The sequence below is a fragment of the Neomonachus schauinslandi genome, chromosome 15, assembly GCF_002201575.2.
Source record: "Neomonachus schauinslandi chromosome 15, ASM220157v2, whole genome shotgun sequence".
Classification (NCBI taxonomy): domain Eukaryota; kingdom Metazoa; phylum Chordata; class Mammalia; order Carnivora; family Phocidae; genus Neomonachus; species Neomonachus schauinslandi.
Window position 1 is genome coordinate 26,434,642 of NC_058417.1, and position 18,662 is coordinate 26,453,303.

An 18,662-nucleotide genomic window follows, 5' to 3' on the forward strand; every position below is an offset into this window, starting at 1 on the left:
CTCCACTGTCCTTGAATACAGAATTTTTCTGCTTGGAATATTCAAATACAAATTCTACAAATATCATTTCTAGGATACCTATGCCAACTCAGGTTAAAATTAAACCCCATAGGTTTTCTTGTTATCTTTTCATAGAGTAACTTCCCCACTGTTAGACCAATCTACCAACCTCATTTACTACATCAACACTTTCTAAACACACTAGTTCATCAAAATGTCCCAGCTAAAAAAAAAGACTTCATGGTATAATAAATATTAGAAGCACTTATACTATATTCTCCTCTCCTGGAAATTCAGAATTCATATTATCACATTAAGGTTCAAATTAAAAATCAGTTTAACCCACAGTTACACAGGGAATTCTTTTCTCTCATTATACTTGACATAAATTAGAGAAGAATTAGTTACTAAAACAGTGGTGTCGTACCTAACTAAAAACAGGTTTTTTACACAGTTTACATTAAAAACATACAGTCAACCCACACAGCTGTAATTATAAACATGTAAATAATGTCTGACAAAACTGTAATGTTTTCTAAAACAGATTTTTTCCCCAGCATTATAGCTAGCTTATCACTTCTAAATTAGGTGTCCCCAGGGAATTATGATCCATGTTTTATTGAATAGCTTTTAGGCAAATGACAGTCCGTATTTTTTATCCATTAGCATGCTGAGAAAGACTACTAATTTATCCCATTTGTGTAGGTTAAAATGGTACTACACCTGTTTCTTTTTTCAACCTCAGCAACAAGCTCATCAGTAGAGAATTGACCTCTTACAACAAGAATCAAATTTTTAATGACATCTTCAGAGCAATCAACATCAAGCAATCCTCCAATAACCACAGGAAGTCGACTTGGATTCACCTATGGTTAAAACAAAAAAAAGTCATTATGTTATTAATAAGCAAAGCAAAAAGGAGTTTTTTAAAAAATTAAACTCATTTCCCTCTTTTAAGCTCAATTTTAAAATTCAGTAATAAACCAAGAGTCTAAATTTACAAGTAGACAGAAAAAGTCAGGAGGAAGTCTGGGTTGGTTAATTATCTCAGCATTGCTATAAATTAAGTCAGTCCATCCAAAGAAGCTATATCACAGAATGTCTATGGAAGACTAAGTAAAAGGCCTCCATTATAGCAAAACGGCTTTTCTACATGGTTATCTACTGGATCTACATGGTATCTCAGGGGTTGTGTTATCAAGTAGTGTGTAGGTCACCCAACTTTTTCAACTACAGCAGTCAGTTCTGTTTAATGCTTAACATGAAGGTAAAATTCTAATCTAAATAAGGATTCGGGGAGGAGGGGGCGTTGACAGGAACTGTAGCAGACCACTCTTTTGTACAGTTTCAAAAGGATATGAAGATTTCCAGAGTGTGAGAAGTAAAATTTACAATAAGGTATTTTTAAGTAGTACTTACCTTCTGTACATATATCTCTATATACTTTTGAAGATTATTTCTATATAAATAGAGCACCAAATCATGGACAAAGTCAAATCGATCACATACAATGATAAGTGGTAATTGATCTGTTAGCTTCGCTTCCTGAAAAAAGAACAAAATGAAGCCTTAGTTTTCTCCTTCTGTGAGCTATCAAATCTATGTATAATATGACAATCTGTTCTACACTGCTGGGAGAGGCCCACATAAACTTAGAAATGCCCCGGGAGCTAGTGTGCACCTATCCCAGTTCCACTAAATTTTTACTAAGCAAAATACCAAGTCCTTTCCACATCCACCCTTTATCAAAAAAAGTAACAAATTAAGATTTGTGAGCCACCAGTGGCATTTAGAATATAAAATCATCACAGTAGGACTTTCATTAATAGTAATATTGCAAGTGAGTTTGGAGTTGACTTAAGAACTACAGTCACATTTGAAAATTACGGCATAAATGGCTCATAGTTGTTTCAAACTAATGATTTTTTTTACCCCTCCCAAATCCAATCTATATAGCCAGCCTCTAACACTATTACAATAAAGCCTACAAGGAGCAGCATGATGGTTAAAAAAAAAAAAAAAAAAAAAAAACACAAAAGGAAAAGACATCTTTAAATTACCAATCACTTTTACCATTACAAATACCAAGCTATAATCCTACTTATAGATTGACACAGATGTTACAGACAGGTAGGTAAGACCTGTACCTGGGCATTTACCTGATACATGTCCTGTTACATTCCACAGACATAAGGTACAGCACAAAAAACAACAGTTTCCATCAGGAATTCATTTATACACAGTGAAACATTCCTCAATAAATGATTCCTCTGTCAGTCTACTAAGGAAGTACAACTAAGCAGGATAGGACTTCCCCAATGGCAGCCACTGAGAACATTATTTGCAATGTTAAAATAAAATGGTTCCTAAGTTTAGTGCATATCACTTATCCAATTATTTATAAATTAGGTATAATTTGAAGATTAGCCTATGAAAAGTTCAGAGAACACCAAACTAACTTTGGGAATCAGGAGAAATTCCAAATAAAAAATCAAAATGGCTGTAAATCTGAAGTGGAAGTCCAGCTGCAGATTTTTCCAATTAAGGAAAGTCTAAAGCATGTTAGCACCATGGAAACTCTGTACTAACAGCTACAATCATTTCTAGAAAAAATGTTGGATCTACCTATCCAAAAGATTTCAGTTGGCCAAGTTTTTCCTACTAAACGAACATCAGAAAGTTAGTGGATCAACACACTAATCTTCTTTATCCTCTTTAATATACACATAAATTATTATATACTTTACCACTTAGAAAATACACTTGGAAGTAATGTAAGATTACCTAGGTGTTCTATTCTCATGCATGGGTGTTTAAGATTTCTGCTGGTAAAGACAACTATATTGTATTTCTAAAGAAAATTTAAGATTGGAAAACTAGATAAAAACCAGTATATTTTCTTGACTGCCTAAATTTGCACGATTTCACACATGGGAGTAATGCTATTAATATTTTAAATTACTTACTAAAAAAGGTTAACCCTCTAGCTATTATGGTTAAACATTTTAAGAACAAAATTGAAATTATATAAACAGGTTCAGAGGTTTTCTTAAACATTAAGTTATTCACTTAACTAGTATTTACTCAGTACCTATAAACTGGACACTGTCCTTATGCAATATAGATATAGCAGGGAACAAAGTAAAGCATTCTCTCAAGGAACTTCTGTTCTAGTGGGAAAAGGCAATGTCTTGTAACATTAAGTGTTTTAAAGAAAAGTAAAGCAGGACATGGGGGAGGTGAAGATGGAATAGGGATAGGTTTTATTCTAAACAGAGTAATATGAGACAACCTTTCTCATGACATTTCATCAGAAATCTGAACAAAGGTAAGGAATTCTAGTCATGAAGATTTAAGAAAAAAGTAGAACAGGGCACAAGCAAATGTCCTGGGGGCAGAAGAGGGTTCAGGGAGTTCCAGGAATAATTAAAGCAGGCCAGTGTGTTTTAAGTACAACCAGAAGAGAAAAATGGTAAAAGAAATAAGATCAAAGGTAGGAGAAAGCAGATCATGGGTCTAAAGAACAGTTCCATACTCTCTACAGAGAGCTATAGTTTCACAGGGTGAATGCATGAGCCAAATGATGCTAATGACACCATTTCATCCTGCTCACAGGCTACTTTAAAGGAGAAGTCATAATCTACCAATCTTTGTATTCCTGGTGGCTAACATGTAATTGGCACTTGAATGTTCAAGATCAGAGTATTTTTCTTACCAGAGTTTACATATACCACCAGTCAATTTTCATACGCCTAGTTATCGCCAAAATGAAGTTTAATGACAGTGATGATGAGATGCAGCATTATAGCTACATTCTACAGGTCAATAAGGAAAGTGAGTAAAGGGCCCAGGATGTTCATTCTTACTACTGGGGTGAAGGGTTGAATACAATAGTAGCATCTAAGTACTAGACTCTCATCTCAGGCAGAAGACAAGACACAAGGTTTACCTCTAACTTGGGCTGGAGTTAAAATTCCTTCATAAAGTCAGAAATAACTTAAAACCAAAGAGAAAACTTGCCTGATAGAAAGTGATCACATGTTGGCTGACTCTACCTTATTTCCAAGGCCCATCAACACAGTTTATTAACAATGGTTATCACCTGAACACCTATGGCACACATGGTACTTGACTTGATCAACAAAGCTTCTGGCTGGAGAAACTGAGGCTGAGAGACGTTAGTCAATTTGCCTGAGGTAACAGCTAGACAAATACCAAATGAACAAACAATAGCTAATGACAGAAACAGAATTTAAACCAGGGCTGACTGGTTTAAAAGCCCAAAATCCACATTCATTTCCCTACTCTATCAGACTTGCACCTAATTCACAGTGTGATGTGTGGAAGGGGAGTCCTCTTCTCATTAGATTTCAGGGGCTAAGCAACTTAAGGTTACACCATGCTAAAATCCAGAGGATTTTTTTTTTGAAGCTCAAGATCATAATTAAGTGAAAATAGTTAATTTAGTCCTATTTTACATATAAATGACTCAAAAATATAAACCCAATTCTAAAGAAATGACCACTGAAGCCTAACAGTCGAGAGCTTAGTAACAATGAAAAAGGCATCAGTTTAAGAATCTGGTAATATTTTTAAAAGAAGGAAACCATACCGATACTCAAAGGAGGAACTGAATTGTTGTCATGGGTACTCTAGTCAAGCATAGAGCATCAAATCTTTCTCATTTGGAGGGCTTTTTGACACCAGAAAGACTTGGGTTCCAACATATCATACTAGCCAGGCTACTCAGAATATTCATGATGGCCAAGACATTATATAAAGCTATACATACTATGAGGGAAAGTTTATCTTTTAATCTAAAATATAAGGCAACTTCTATACTTTAACTACCTCATTGTATTAAAACCTCTAAGAGTTTAGCTGTTTAATCTAGAGCCCAGTAGTAATTCTTCAAAAGAGCAAACAGCTAATAAAACTATAGGTTTAGATAATCTATGTTATTTTAGATACAGCATAGGAGCAGGAAAAGCCTATTTTTTCTACTGAATTACAAAATAATCATTTTGGTTTTAGTTTCAAGGTAAAATTCTTCCAAAAGACAAAAAATACTTAACTTTATATATAGTCTCTAGAATCATTTCATATATATGTACATATATATAATCTAAATGCAAAATATAAATACATATATTTTTAAGGGGTAATCTAAGTGTTCTATAGTTTACCTGATTTTTATCGACAACTGCCGATTTCAAAGCTTTATTTTTCCTCATAGTATAACTGGTAGATATGAGAATAAAGCTTAAGTAAACATCCCTTAGGTATGTTCTGATGAGCTAAAATTCTTTAAACCATTACTCTTCACTGCAACAGAGGCAGTTCTTCTCTATAACTAGTGTCGCAAAGCTGAGGGTTTTTTTTTGTTAGATCTTACCTTCAGTTGAATGAATTATACACAATTAATACTTAGTTTCTAGAGAAAAGCTAATTTGAAGAGAGAGAAACCTGTCCTTTAGATAACAAAACCTTTGTATATAATAGAGGCTCCTGAAAAGGACACCGAGGGCAAACTGATCTTAATCTTTAATAGGAGCATTCCTGAAATTCTAAAGTGACATTGAGAATCTCCAACCACTTTTCAAAATTTTTCTTCCAAATTTCAAGTGGAAGGAAATTCTTTTGACATAGTGCTATTTTTTTCTTCTTTTAAAGAGATGTTCATTCTTAAGTATTACTTACCAATTCCCTACCTTATTTCAAAGGAAATAAGGAGTATTAAATTTCGAAGAAATAACTCAGCACATAATTTGAGAATGCTAAGAATTTCCCATTTAGGAAAAACAATATATTTTTTAATTTATTCATTTGAGACAGAGAGAGAGAGAGAGAGAGTAGGGGAGAGAGGCAGAGGGAGAGGGAGAAGCAGACTTCCCACTGAGCAGGGAGCCCAACGCGGGGCTCGATCCCAAGACCCGGAGATCATGACCTGAGCCGAAGGCAGACACTTAACCACCCGAGCCACACAGGCACCCCAGGGAAAACAAATATTTTAAAACTATGATGAAACCTGTGTAAAACTGATCTTCAACCCAGCCAGAAAGTGCATTACTCAAAATCACTTACCTTGAGAAAATTCTTGACTCGCTCAGGATCATAGCAGTTGCTTTCTCTGCAGATTCTTTCTACTTCTTTGATCTGCCCAGTCTTGCAAGCTGCCTGAATATACTTAAAGTGCACATCTGGGTCCTGACTAAAGTTAACAATGGATCCCAGAAAATAGAAGAGACCTTAAAGAGACAAATAATTGAAATTAAGCATAGGTGCACCTTTGAAAATGATAGAACTGAAAAATATGTAAGCAATTAAAGAAACATGTCAATTATACTTCTAATTTAAAAATAACTGTTATATTGAATAGCCCCAAATAAAAACTGGGTTGCTCAAAAAGCTCAATAAGAATACTAATTAATCCAGTAATCAGTTCAATAAATGAATATTCACTTTAATCCCTACAGAACAGACAATTCAATGTTTTCTAGTAGTTAAGAAGTAGTTAGGAGATAGCTACCTAATACTAAAGCTAATCACACCATGTTCCATATGAGAAATTTTAAATGAAATCATACCATGTTCCGTATGAGAAATTTTAAATGAAGTCCCTTAGAGGAGGTTTTCCTATATGTAGTTAATAGGAAAAATACAAAAGTGGTTTGAAAAGAATTTAATGCAATGCCGTTCAACAGAACTTTCTGTGATGATAAAAATGTTCTATATCTGCACTGTCCGATACGGTAGCCACTAACCATACGCAGCTATTAAGCACTTGAACTGTGGCTACAGAACTAAAATTTTAATTGTATTCAATTTTAATTACTTTAAATTTATATAGCTACATGTCACTAGTGGCTACTGTACTTGAATGAACAGAATCAATTTAGTACATAGTTAACAGAAACTGAGAAAATTATTCTTATTCTTTCTGTCTAGAGGACAATAGGACAAAAAAGGGAAAAAAGATGACTGGGGACCAGAAGTTTAGCTAATAAACCTAAGCATCATCCAATAGTGATTACACTGATACTCAATAGCAGTGATTCTCACATGGGGTGATTTTTTCCCCAGGCGACAGACATATGGCAATGGCTGGAGACACTTTTGGTGATCACAACTGTTTTAGCTGCTACTGGCATCTAGAGGTAGAAGCCAGGGATGCTGCTAAATATCCTGCATGCACATGACAACCCGCCCCCAAACCAAATTATCCATAGTGCAAAAAAACCCAAATTATCTAAAGTGCAAAGGTAGAGAAAAGCTACTGTACAGTGACAAGTCACAAAATGTCCTTGGCTAGAAACATTTGCCATTTTAAGAGTCAGACAACAGAAGTGTGAAATATTATTACACCTAATCGTATTTTCATTTTATACAATTATGACAAAGCTACAACATGTTTGTGTCTTAAAATTCTGCCTTTAATTCATCTATAAAATATCCAAGCTGACAGTCTCATTCACTACACATCTCTAGAACCCCACATAAAAGAGTTGACATTTATTAAATAAAACTCAAATTGTGCCATAAAATTAGCTTGTAGAAAGACAGAATTTCCAATAGTACAAGATCATAATACCCCTCTTGGCTCTCTTAATTAAAAAAACTCAGAAACTCTTAATTACCTTCAAAACTTTTGAAAGATTCAAAAAGTTCAATCAGAGATTGAGTTGACAGTTGTTCATGATACTTCGAAGCCACCTGAACACAGATCTGCAGATTCTGACGAATATTGGCAGACAGCATGGCCCTGAGACATTCTAGAGAGTCTTCTACTGATAAGGACCCAAAATAATTCACTAACCACTAGAAGACAAAATAAACAGGTAAATAAATACATAAATGAAATAATATTGAACCTAATGATGGAATGAAATTACTATTATCAGTACTACACACACATTTCAGTATACTAATCAATCATATCGTCATCTGTTAGGTAAGAGACTACAATACCTCAGGGTTAAGAAGATGGGTGTGAACAACCGCACGCTTTATGTCATATAAATCAGTGAAGTGTTCTAATGCACGCTGCAGCAGACCAGCCTTTTCACACAGCTGAGCGATATGAGCCCGGTCATAATGTGTGAACATCTGATTCCCTAGAATAGCATCTGCAACCTATAAAACCACAAATAGGACAGATTTATTTTATATCCCATTTATATCAATAATTCTATATCCAGATTACATACTAAGATTCAATAGTGAATAAAGAAAAAAGTAAAGGCATCACAGTAGCTTCAAATAGCTTAATCTAAGAAGCTCTCAGTAACTACTAAAACAGTGGAAACATGCCTAAAAAGCAGGAAAAACGTACTTGAGGCGCATGCATAAGGTTCATCTCAAGCAACCGTGTCTGTAAAGGACCTTCAGATGGGCGATTATTCTTCAGGGCATCAAGCAAGAATGCTGTACACTGTTGAATTAGATTGTATTCCATAAAGACATCTACAATCTGGAAAAAAAGGATTTAAAGAGAATTGTTTTAAGATGTTTAAAACTTGCTTTACAATACTGTTGACAATTTGTAAATGAAATTAAATACCAGTTCACATATAAAAAAACTGCCAGACCTAATCCCAGATTTAAATATCATTTGTACAATATAACTTCATAATTTAAGAATAAATTTTTGTCTTCTATGTTATTTTTAGTTCTGGTAAAAAAAATATTTTAAGGTACTATATATAATAGAATATAATTAAAACAATAGTTTTAAAATTCTGATGAACTATTTAAGATATACAAAATATGAAGGAGTCTGAATCCCACTTCCTATATGCATCTCTTCCTTCACCCAATGGCAGCAACCATCCTTTTTATTATTCCCATATTTTTCATGTATATATATCTCTAAACAAGATGGTTGTTTTACGGGTTTTAAAACTGTATATAGGTGGTATCTTCCTAGGAGTCCATTCTTCTGCAACTTGGGTTTTTTTTTTTAATATACTTGAGGTTTATCCACGCAGACAGACACAGCTCTAATTTCTACAAATTGAAAGGTTAACCCATTCTTGTCCAAAGCTGTTTAAACCCAGATCCACCCCATTCACTTTTTAAATCAACTTCTACAGAATACATTTTAATGCCTTTACCTGTGTGATATCAGCAAGAGGTTCTTCATCCTGAACTAACATTTGGGCAAACTGTTGTCCCTGATCTGGACTGATACGCATGACATTTCTCAGCAGAAATATCCAGTCTGGAGTATATCCAACCTACGAATGGACAAAAATTTGCAACTCTACTGCAATGTTTCATTTTTATATCATTTAAAGGATTTTTCTACAATAGAATTTTGTTAATATAGAACTACTGCAAGTACAAATTCAGTTTTAACATGCTCAATTTGACCTTGGTTTATATTGGCAAATAGACACCTTGGTGATAATATATTTGAATGGAAAGCTATGAATTTTTATAACTGACTTACGCATTTTCAATGAATGACTATTTCAAAGTTTCTTCTAAAAGGTAAATAGGCCCCTGACGTCTTAAATTCTGAGAAGCCAAGCAAGAGTGTCTCCATTTTTTTTTTTTTTTTTTTTTAAAGAAATCTCTCTACCTAATGTGGGGCTCAAACTTGACCCCAAGATTAAGAGTCTCATGTCTAGGGGCGCCTGGGTGGCTCAGTTGTTAAGTGTCTGCCTTAGGCTCAGGTCATGGTCCCAGAGTCCTGGATCGAGCCCCGCACTGGGCTCCCTGCTCAGTGGGAAGCCTGCTTCTCCCTCTCCCACTCCCCCTGCTTGTGTTCCCTCTCTCACGGTCTCTCTCTGTCAAATAAATAAGTAAAATCTTTAAATAAATAAGAGTCTCATGTCTACTAAATGAGTCAGCCAGGTGCTCCCCCATGTCATTTCTGAATAAGTGTTAATTCTATATGTGAGAGCTAAAATAGGGTTTTTATACCTTTTCAAGTAAATCAAAATTTAAAGAAATTCACTATTAAACTTACTGACCATTCCTATAGGTGAATATCTCAATGTTTTAATGAATGTATACTGAGAACCTGTTTCACTGAACTCACTTTTTTAGCATATAAAACAATCTTCTGGACTTGACCTGTTTCTGCAAAGCACTGAATGACTTTATTTGGGACATTAGCCCGCAGGTACACACTAAGTGCCAATGTAGGGTCCACAGATTTCACAAGGTCACCCAGTTCTTCTGAACATTCCAGCTGTCCAAGGGAAAAAGAGATTGTTTAGTAATCATTGAGTTTTTATAAATGAGCAGTTGATATTACTTCCACTATAAATAATAACTAATATGACGGGCACTTACTCAACTGTCCCAGAATATATTATAAATATGCAAGGGTTGTGGTTAATAAAGACTCTTGATCTTGTATTCACAGCATTTTCTCAGTAGAATTCTCCACACATCCTACTTAAGGATAAAAAGCCCACCAATATCATATCGTATCTATATCATAGATACAACCAACTACTTTGTTAGGAAAGGAGGTACTTAAAAAGCAGAATCCTGAAATTCTATCAATCTATTATGAATATTCAGATCATCAGATCCACATGGACCCAATTCTTCAAAAAGAATTCAATTTTTAATGTAATGTTATCAAGTGAAAATTTATTATTTAAGGAGCCAGATGAGGCTTACCCTAAGGACCCTTCTTAAAATTAAGGTATAATTTGTCTAAAGGATCTAAGCTCCATTATCATTTTGACTTTTAGATCTAAGGTCACAAAGCAGAACATACTAATTTTCTAAAGTCAGAGATAAAAACTTTAGAATTTTTAGGCGGTTACAAGCAGATACCCTCCTTTGCACTATTCAACCTGAGTTAGTCAGCTGCCCAAACTAGAAAACAGCTTCCGTAAGAGTTTTGATTTACATACTAGATTTTCTACTTTTAATGGTTGTCAGAAAATAGCATTTATAACTGAGAGGTTAAAAGTTCTACCAGAGTCTATACCTCTTAACTGAACATGCTAACTAGTATAGAGTTGACTAGTGTCCCTTTTACCATAAATAAATCCCATATGAACATTCACAAAAAAAGGTAATGATATCCAAAAAGCTTTCACACAGCTATACAGGTCAACTCAGTTACTTTGGCTGTTCCCAACCTCCCTTAACTTAAACAATTAGGACGGACCTCAAATACTCGCTAGTGTGGCTAGTAACTATTCTTCAGCAGAGACTCCTGTCCAAGCATCCCAACTCTGAAGCACTATTCTCCAGTATCCTATAAGACTGCCAGAAGCTGGGTCAAGAAACAAGCACTTAGAATTAGTAATGTAAAAATATTATCAATATACACTAAAGCTGAAAGGTATAATAATACTAAAAGTTATTCACTACTCAGAGTATTTTAAACAGTACCACCTCCGTTCTTGACAGTGGCATACGCTAGGGTAATTCAATATTACTACTTTGTCAAAAAAGGTTTTTTATGGTGGTATGAAAGGAATAATGCCACCAAGGAACTATTTAAACTTGTTAGTTGCCTTACAAATAAGCAAAATTTTCCATAATGTGCTCTAAGAAACACAGTACTATTAGCTGCTCTGTATAAAAAGCATAGGGAAACCCTAAAGTTTAGGTTAAGGTTAAGAACAGATTTTAAAGACGCACATTAAAAAATTTCAAGAAACTAGTTAAATATTTTTCCATGTAATGCCAATTAACATTCTGTGAAATCACTTTGGGAATCCCTATCACTGCTAATTAGACAGCCCTGATGTCTTGTATCGTATCAATGATCCCACATTTTATGTTTCCCTTGCACATCCTAACACTTGTTACTAGTAGCAAATACAACAATTTTGATAATACTTGGGAATTTCTAAAAGATGTGGTATCAAGTGTGGGATGTGAGATACAAGAATATACCCTATGTCCAAATGAGTGTTACACATGTTGACAAATATGAATGTATACTGAAGTAAGTGTCTCACACCAAACTTTTCCTAAAGCAAAAGGATAGCAATTTGCTTCCATGTTAGCAGTTTTAAGCACCAAGCAAGAATCCTGGATTCCATTCAAAAAACTGAACAAAGATACCCTATCTCAACAGGCCATAAAAAATAAATACATTTTCAAAAGGCAGTAAGTTACTGCATCTCATACAGTATCTGTCCTTGTTCTATTCCTACAAGCAGTAAATAATGGACATTTTGGTGCAGCCTAGATGTTTCTAACTTGCTACCACGGTATTTAAATACAATCAGAGCAAAAGTATGTTAACATAAGTCAATATACCTTATCTTCTTTTAACCATTTCTCCAAAAGCTGTTTCCGCCCTTGCTGAAGTACAGGCCTACACAGTTCTAAGGATTCATATTTGTTTAGCTGACCCTGGTCCAAAAGGATTCCAAAGTACTGAAGTAGAGGAGAAGTTTGACCTGGCTGGGCTGGGACACTCTGGAAACGACGGATAGTGTCTGGAGTACGAAGGATTCCCTTTAAGAAAAGGAAATGTGAAAGACTCTTTTTAAAGGTGATCCAACATCACACTAATAACTCCAAGGATCTCTTGGGTCAATCTTAAAAGCATGATTTCATCTACCAATATAACAAATTTCAAATCTTGCATACACTAACTAGCAAAGATTCAATCAATGTTACACATCTGGTTCAAGGTTATGAGATTATTCAGAATCAGAAATATACCAATCCAATTACAATGCCAGTGTGTAAGAGAACAGCATAATCGTAAAGTAATTATGGCTAGCTTTTGTTCCAGGTTCACATTAAGTGCAAACTTCAAAATAACTGATCAGGGTGTAGGGTGTTAATTCAGTCCAATATAATACTAAGGTGATGAGAATGAATTCTGCTAAATTTCAGACAAATCTTCTTACCATAAACTAAACAGAATCTATTCAATTTTCAAGTTTAGAAATAAAATCAGTAGCTATCATTGATGAGGGTAAACAGTGTTGTAACTAAGTAACTGAACATTATTACATCTATGTAAATCATAACTTGCTAGATCTACATAATCTTCTGACACTGAGTTTTAAAAAGCTAACCAAGTCTAGAGGCACTGTCAAGTAACTTATACTACAGGAAAATGCAACCTAAAAAGGGTTAGCTTCTCTGTGAAGAGCTGGTTCCACTTCTAACATTATTAGAAAGGGAACATATTAACATTAATCCAATCATGCCAACTTCATTTCCATAACTATTTACCTTTGGTGCATTAGCAGCTACCTTTGCTGCCTCTGAGTAATTTCCCTGGGCAAAAAGAGCATTAAATTTCCGGGCAAAGAGTTCTTCAGCACCAGCTAAGTTGTTACGTACAGCCATTCTCAGAGCCAAATCAGGATTTTGTAGGACATTGGTGATATAAGGAATTATGTTTTCTTCTTCCACACATACTGACAGAACCTGCAATTTAAAGATTAATGAATAGCTGCAATGTATTCATTTGGATATCAATGATACCAAATTTGTTTAGAGCTGTTTACTACTGAATCATAAAGGTAATGAAATTGTGACAATTACATTCTTGTTGCTGTAAAAAAAATTTTAAAAATTTAGGGGCACCTGGGTGACTCAGTCGGTTAAGCATCTGACTCTTGATTTCGGCTCAGGTCATGATCTCAGGGTCGTGGGATCGAGCCCCGCATCGGACTCCGTGCTGATGTGTGGAGCCTGCTTTGAGAGTCTTTCTCTCTCTCTCTCCCTCCACCCCCGCTCCTGCACACACATGCTCGCTCGCTCTCAGAAGGAAAAAAAAAAAAAAAAAAACACCCCAGGAGAAAGAAGACTAAAGGTTGCTAAGCCATTTTGGGATTCTTAAAATATGGCCATATTTATAATATACCACCTAGTTCATACTATCTTCATACTGTCCAAACTAATTGCTTTGCTATCATCCATTCATTCTTATCATGGTTAATATCAAAGATTAAGGCTCTCCCATTTAGTTGAGCTCTGAAAGGCGGCTCTCCATATGGTTTATTGATTCTTAGGAGATAGTCTGGACAATCTACAGGACTATGAAAAAGCTCTGCAATCTAAATGAAATCTAGGGCTCACCTGGAAGAAGTTTAAGGTATACTCCTTTTAATTCTAGGAATTTTTTTTTTTTTTAAAGATTTTATTTATTTATTTGAGACAGAGAGAATGAGAGAGAGAGAGCAGGAGAGGGAAGAGGGCAGAGGGAGAAGCAGACCCCCTGCCGAGCAGGGAGCCCGATGCGGGACTCGATCCCGGGACTCCAGGATCATGACCTGAGCCGAAGGCAGTCGCTTAACCAACTGAGCCACCCAGGCGCCCCTAGGATTTTTTTTTTTTAACAGGATTTTCAGTAATTTTAATTCCATTTACACTCCTAGAGGCCAGATTATATACTTAATGAGGGGAGGGATCACTGAATCCTCATGCACCTAAAATACTGCAACGTATGCAGTAGGCACTTAATAAATGTAGCCACCAGTAAAGAAAACCTTCTAACTGCTTTTTATTTGGAGAACAGTTACTCACTCTTTCTCCTCCTAAAAAAAAAAAATCACTGTCACAGAATGATGCCCTACTTGCCTAACATCTAAACTACTATCAATGGACATGAGAAAGGGAGCCGTCACTTCACTATCTACATATCCATTCCTCTCCCCAGCACCAGAGCTGGTTATACACCTCAGCTTACAAACTACTTATACTATCCCAACAGCACTTCTCATATGATTTCTCATCTGTTTCTCGGTCACTATTCCACTAAGGACAGGGACATATCTTTCCTTAGTTGCATTATTAGCACCAGTGTTTTGTTTGTTTGTTTGTTTTGTTTGTTTGTTTGTTTATTTATTTATTTGAGACAGAGAGAATGAGATACAGAGAGCATGAGAGGGAGGAGGGTCAGAGGGAGAAGCAGACTCCTCGCCGAGCAAGGAGCCCGATGCGGGACTCGATCCTGGGACTCCAGGATCATGACCTGAGCCGAAGGCAGTCGCCCAACCAACTGAGCCACCCAGGCGCCCTAGCACCAGTGTTTTGCCTGAAATAAATGCTTGATATATGTTAAGTAAATGAAAATGGGAAATTTCTGTCCCAGTACTAACAAGAATCAATACAATCTGAGAACTCAATAATCAAAGAGACAGGTAACAGTGTACCCTGCCTATTCTATTTTTCCTTTTGAGAAAAATGAAGAAATCTTAACTTCCAGATGCTTTAACTTTTACAGGCCAGACCCCCTCCTGTATCCCCAAAGCTTAGGCTATCCTGTATCTGCCTCATGTCATTCTACTACAAATTAAGACATTAAAGGAAGAAAGTTAATTACTTGTTCTTTACAGTCATTTAAAGCATTCCAGACCCTCACCCTTAATTTAGTGCTTAGTTCCCAGGAAAAATAAGATGAACAAAATCCAGTTCCAATTACACTGCCTGAAGCTTCCTAATGATTGCTATACCTTCGTCTTCCCCAAACACCAAATCCACAGATTCATCTTTATCCTATTTTAGACTGTTCTAGCAACCAGTACTTAATATCTATAAGGGACAGAGAAGGTTCCTCTACCTCTGAAGTACTCACTCAGTTCTACCAAGTTCACAATTTAAGCTAGATATTGGCAATAATGTTCTCTTGATAGCTTTTGATTTTTAAACCAATAGAAACCACAAACTCATTCCTTCAGGGCATATGTCCAGCTGCAATTGACTTTGATCAAAGACCAAAGGAAATGCCTTGAGGCCTAAGGTCACTATAAACACCCATCTCCCTACTCAAAGCAACTGGCATAGAAAATTTGTTGGGAAGGAGAATAATCAATAAATTCAGAATCAGAGTTATGAACTGCAAATATATATGGTGGAATTTTCCCAGATACTTTATTACCTTAAAAATATCAGCACAGTAGCAGAAATGAGGAAGTCTTTAACAACTTCATAATTAAATTATCACTAACCTAGTTCACCAAAAGGCCAATTCATTCCTGATTTTTCCAAGGGAGACCCATACAACTGAAAGCTACTGAATTTTTAAAGTTGTTTTAGTGCCAAGACACTGACTGGTATAGAAATACAATTAAAAGGAAAAGTCCCTTTCCTAATGAAGAATAGTGACTGAAGCAAACAAGCAATTGTAATTCATTGTGATAGATGTAAATGAGGAGGGCTACCTATATTCTAAGGGCATAAAGCAGAAGCACCTAACCAGGTGTGGAGATGAGATAGGGAATGGATAGATAGGGAAAGACCCTTTCTCTATATTATTTGCTTCTTTACACACATACCATTTTCCAGGAATTAACAGAACAAAGGGGGAAAAAAAAACCCTATCTACTTCCTTTGCTTACTATCTGGGAAAAACACTAATTTGAAGAAAAACTAGCAAAAGGTAAGGCCAATAACAGTACTGCTTGAAATTTTAAACCATTTTTTAGAAAATAAGATAACCTCCTGGTGGAATATTTCTGATCATGCTAAAATACTAAGAAAACAGAAAAAGGATCACTTCTGACAATTTCAGAATAGCTAATATTTTCCCTATCTAATTGGGTAACTTTCCAGGTACCCCGCAATAGCTATCGTAAAATATCACTTTCCAACATTAAATATTTAATAATAATTAAGTGGTAGGAAAAGAGATGTAGAAAGAATTCTTTCTCCAGTAGTTGATTAACTGTCTTAGCAAGAAAAAAAAAAAAAAAGCATACTACCTGTCAAATGTGACCCTAATAGTTTCTTTGCACGTAGTCTTTTTTTTTTTTTTTAAGATTTATTTATTTATTTGACAGGGGGAAAGGGGTGGAGGAACAGACTCTTCAAGGAGACCCCCTGCTGAGTGCAGAGCCCTACTCGATCCCTGTATCCCACAACACATGAGATGGACTTGAGCTGAAATCATGAGCTGGACACTTAACAGACTGAGCCACGTAGGCACCCCAAGAGTCATTTCTTTTGACAATGAAGACAGATAAACACAATCCTAAGTGGCTATATGTCAAACAGCTTCTTCTCTGAGTCAGGATCAAAGAGAGACTTTTTATCATGCTTCTGTATTTTTATGTATATATTATTTCTGACAACCAAACCATTTCCTTTTTGGGAAGAAAAAGAAAAGTTAACAGTAGTGTTATTTCGCTGCTTAATTTGTTTCGAGATTTCCTTACTTGTCCCTTTCTGTTTACTCCAATTATTCCAGCTGTGGCTTCATGAGGTGCAGTAACAAAGATTGTTTCTCCACTGATTCTATTCATGTAGATACAGGTACCAGTCTCAAGATCATAGAGGTGGATATAGCCATACTTAGTAATCAAGAACACCACATCATGCTTTTCACTGATCTGTATAAAGAAAATCAACATTTCCGTAAAATCATGAATCTACAAAGAGAAAATTCAATTCCATTTGAGAGATGCTAAATTCTAGAACTCTGACAAGAGGTTTATATGAAAAATTAATACATATGGTTTCCTCATTTTTATAGCCATTTACTATCCCAAGCTCTTACAGCAAACAAAGAATATGAATAAAATGTATAACAGAGAAAATATAATTTTGAACTTAGGATAACCCAGTTTATGCATTACATGAAAATTAAGAATATTTCCTTACAAAGGTTCACTAATAAACTTTACTACTGAATAAAGGGTATTTTTCTAAGCACTACTAAATTATATTGACTGTGAATAGTAGTTTTGGTATTAATTTTGTTATGAGGAGAGATTTTAAAAGTCCATTTGTTTTGCTTAAAATACCTGCATTGCAACAGGAAAGTCATTTTGTGCTTCTGGAGGGAAGAAAACATCCACTGCCTTCTTTGGAAAGGGCTGGTTTCCTGTAGGTGGTGTGCCAACTTCAATGATATGTAACTGTTCAAAAGAAAATAAAATTGATACACATCTCTCTCATCTAGCAGTTGATCATAGCAGCTTTATTTGTAGCCCCAGACTGGAAACAACCCAAATGTTCTAAAATAGGTGAATATTAAACTACAGTACAACTATACCATGGAATACTCCTCAGTAATAATAAAAAAAAAATTCTTGTGGACATTATGCCAAGTGGGAAAAAAAAATGCCAATCTCAAAGGGTCACATGCTATACAGTTCTATTTATATAGCATTCTTGAAGTGACAATATTACACAAATGGAGAGTATTATTGGTAGTTAGGAGTTAGAGACATTGGGGAAGAGGGGAGCAAGTGGGTGTGACTATAAAGGAATAGCTGGGGGGAATCTGTGCTGATAGAACAGTATATATCACGAATCTACTCCTGTTAAATGACATAGAATGAAACAAATGTACCAATGTCAATTTCCAGTTTTTCTACTGTACTACAGCTATGTAAGATGGTATTACTCAAATTGTGGTCCACATCTATCTAGTCACTTAGGGCATTTAAAATATAGGTTATGGGCTTCACTTACTGAGTCAGACTCTCTAGATATAAGGCAAACAAATGTCATTGTAGCAAAACTGAAAAATATCAAATTAAGGCCTTTGGTGTAAAGACAAGCAAAATAAAGTGTCACTATAAACAGCTGATATAAAAAAGTCGTTAAAGAACATTATTCATTTTAGACAAGGATCATAAGAAAACATTTTTTATTTTAGATAAGTATCACTAGAAACAGAATTTAAACAAAGTCACCTCAAATCTGAATATTAAAAACCAATTAACAATGAAGGGAGAAAACTATTTTGAAATGAGAGGACTAACTAA

The 18,662-nt window shown here is 35.3% G+C and overlaps 1 protein-coding gene across 2 annotated transcripts in view; it reads right to left on the reverse strand.

The window, feature by feature from the left end:
• The window catches only part of CLTC (clathrin heavy chain), a 60,244-nt gene that overhangs the window by 16,312 nt on the left and 25,270 nt on the right, over window positions 1-18,662 (reverse strand). For both annotated transcript variants that reach the window (XM_021704339.1, XM_021704338.1), the window contains exons 5-16: window positions 17,694-17,807; window positions 17,106-17,279; window positions 13,177-13,374; window positions 12,244-12,444; window positions 10,046-10,198; window positions 9,114-9,236; window positions 8,333-8,470; window positions 7,969-8,133; window positions 7,638-7,818; window positions 6,085-6,248; window positions 1,420-1,545; window positions 724-866 (exon numbers count right to left, since the gene is read on the reverse strand). In XM_021704339.1, the coding sequence (XP_021560014.1) occupies window positions 724-866; window positions 1,420-1,545; window positions 6,085-6,248; window positions 7,638-7,818; window positions 7,969-8,133; window positions 8,333-8,470; window positions 9,114-9,236; window positions 10,046-10,198; window positions 12,244-12,444; window positions 13,177-13,374; window positions 17,106-17,279; window positions 17,694-17,807 (1,880 nt within the window). The remainder of the gene's footprint in view (window positions 1-723; window positions 867-1,419; window positions 1,546-6,084; window positions 6,249-7,637; window positions 7,819-7,968; window positions 8,134-8,332; window positions 8,471-9,113; window positions 9,237-10,045; window positions 10,199-12,243; window positions 12,445-13,176; window positions 13,375-17,105; window positions 17,280-17,693; window positions 17,808-18,662) is intronic.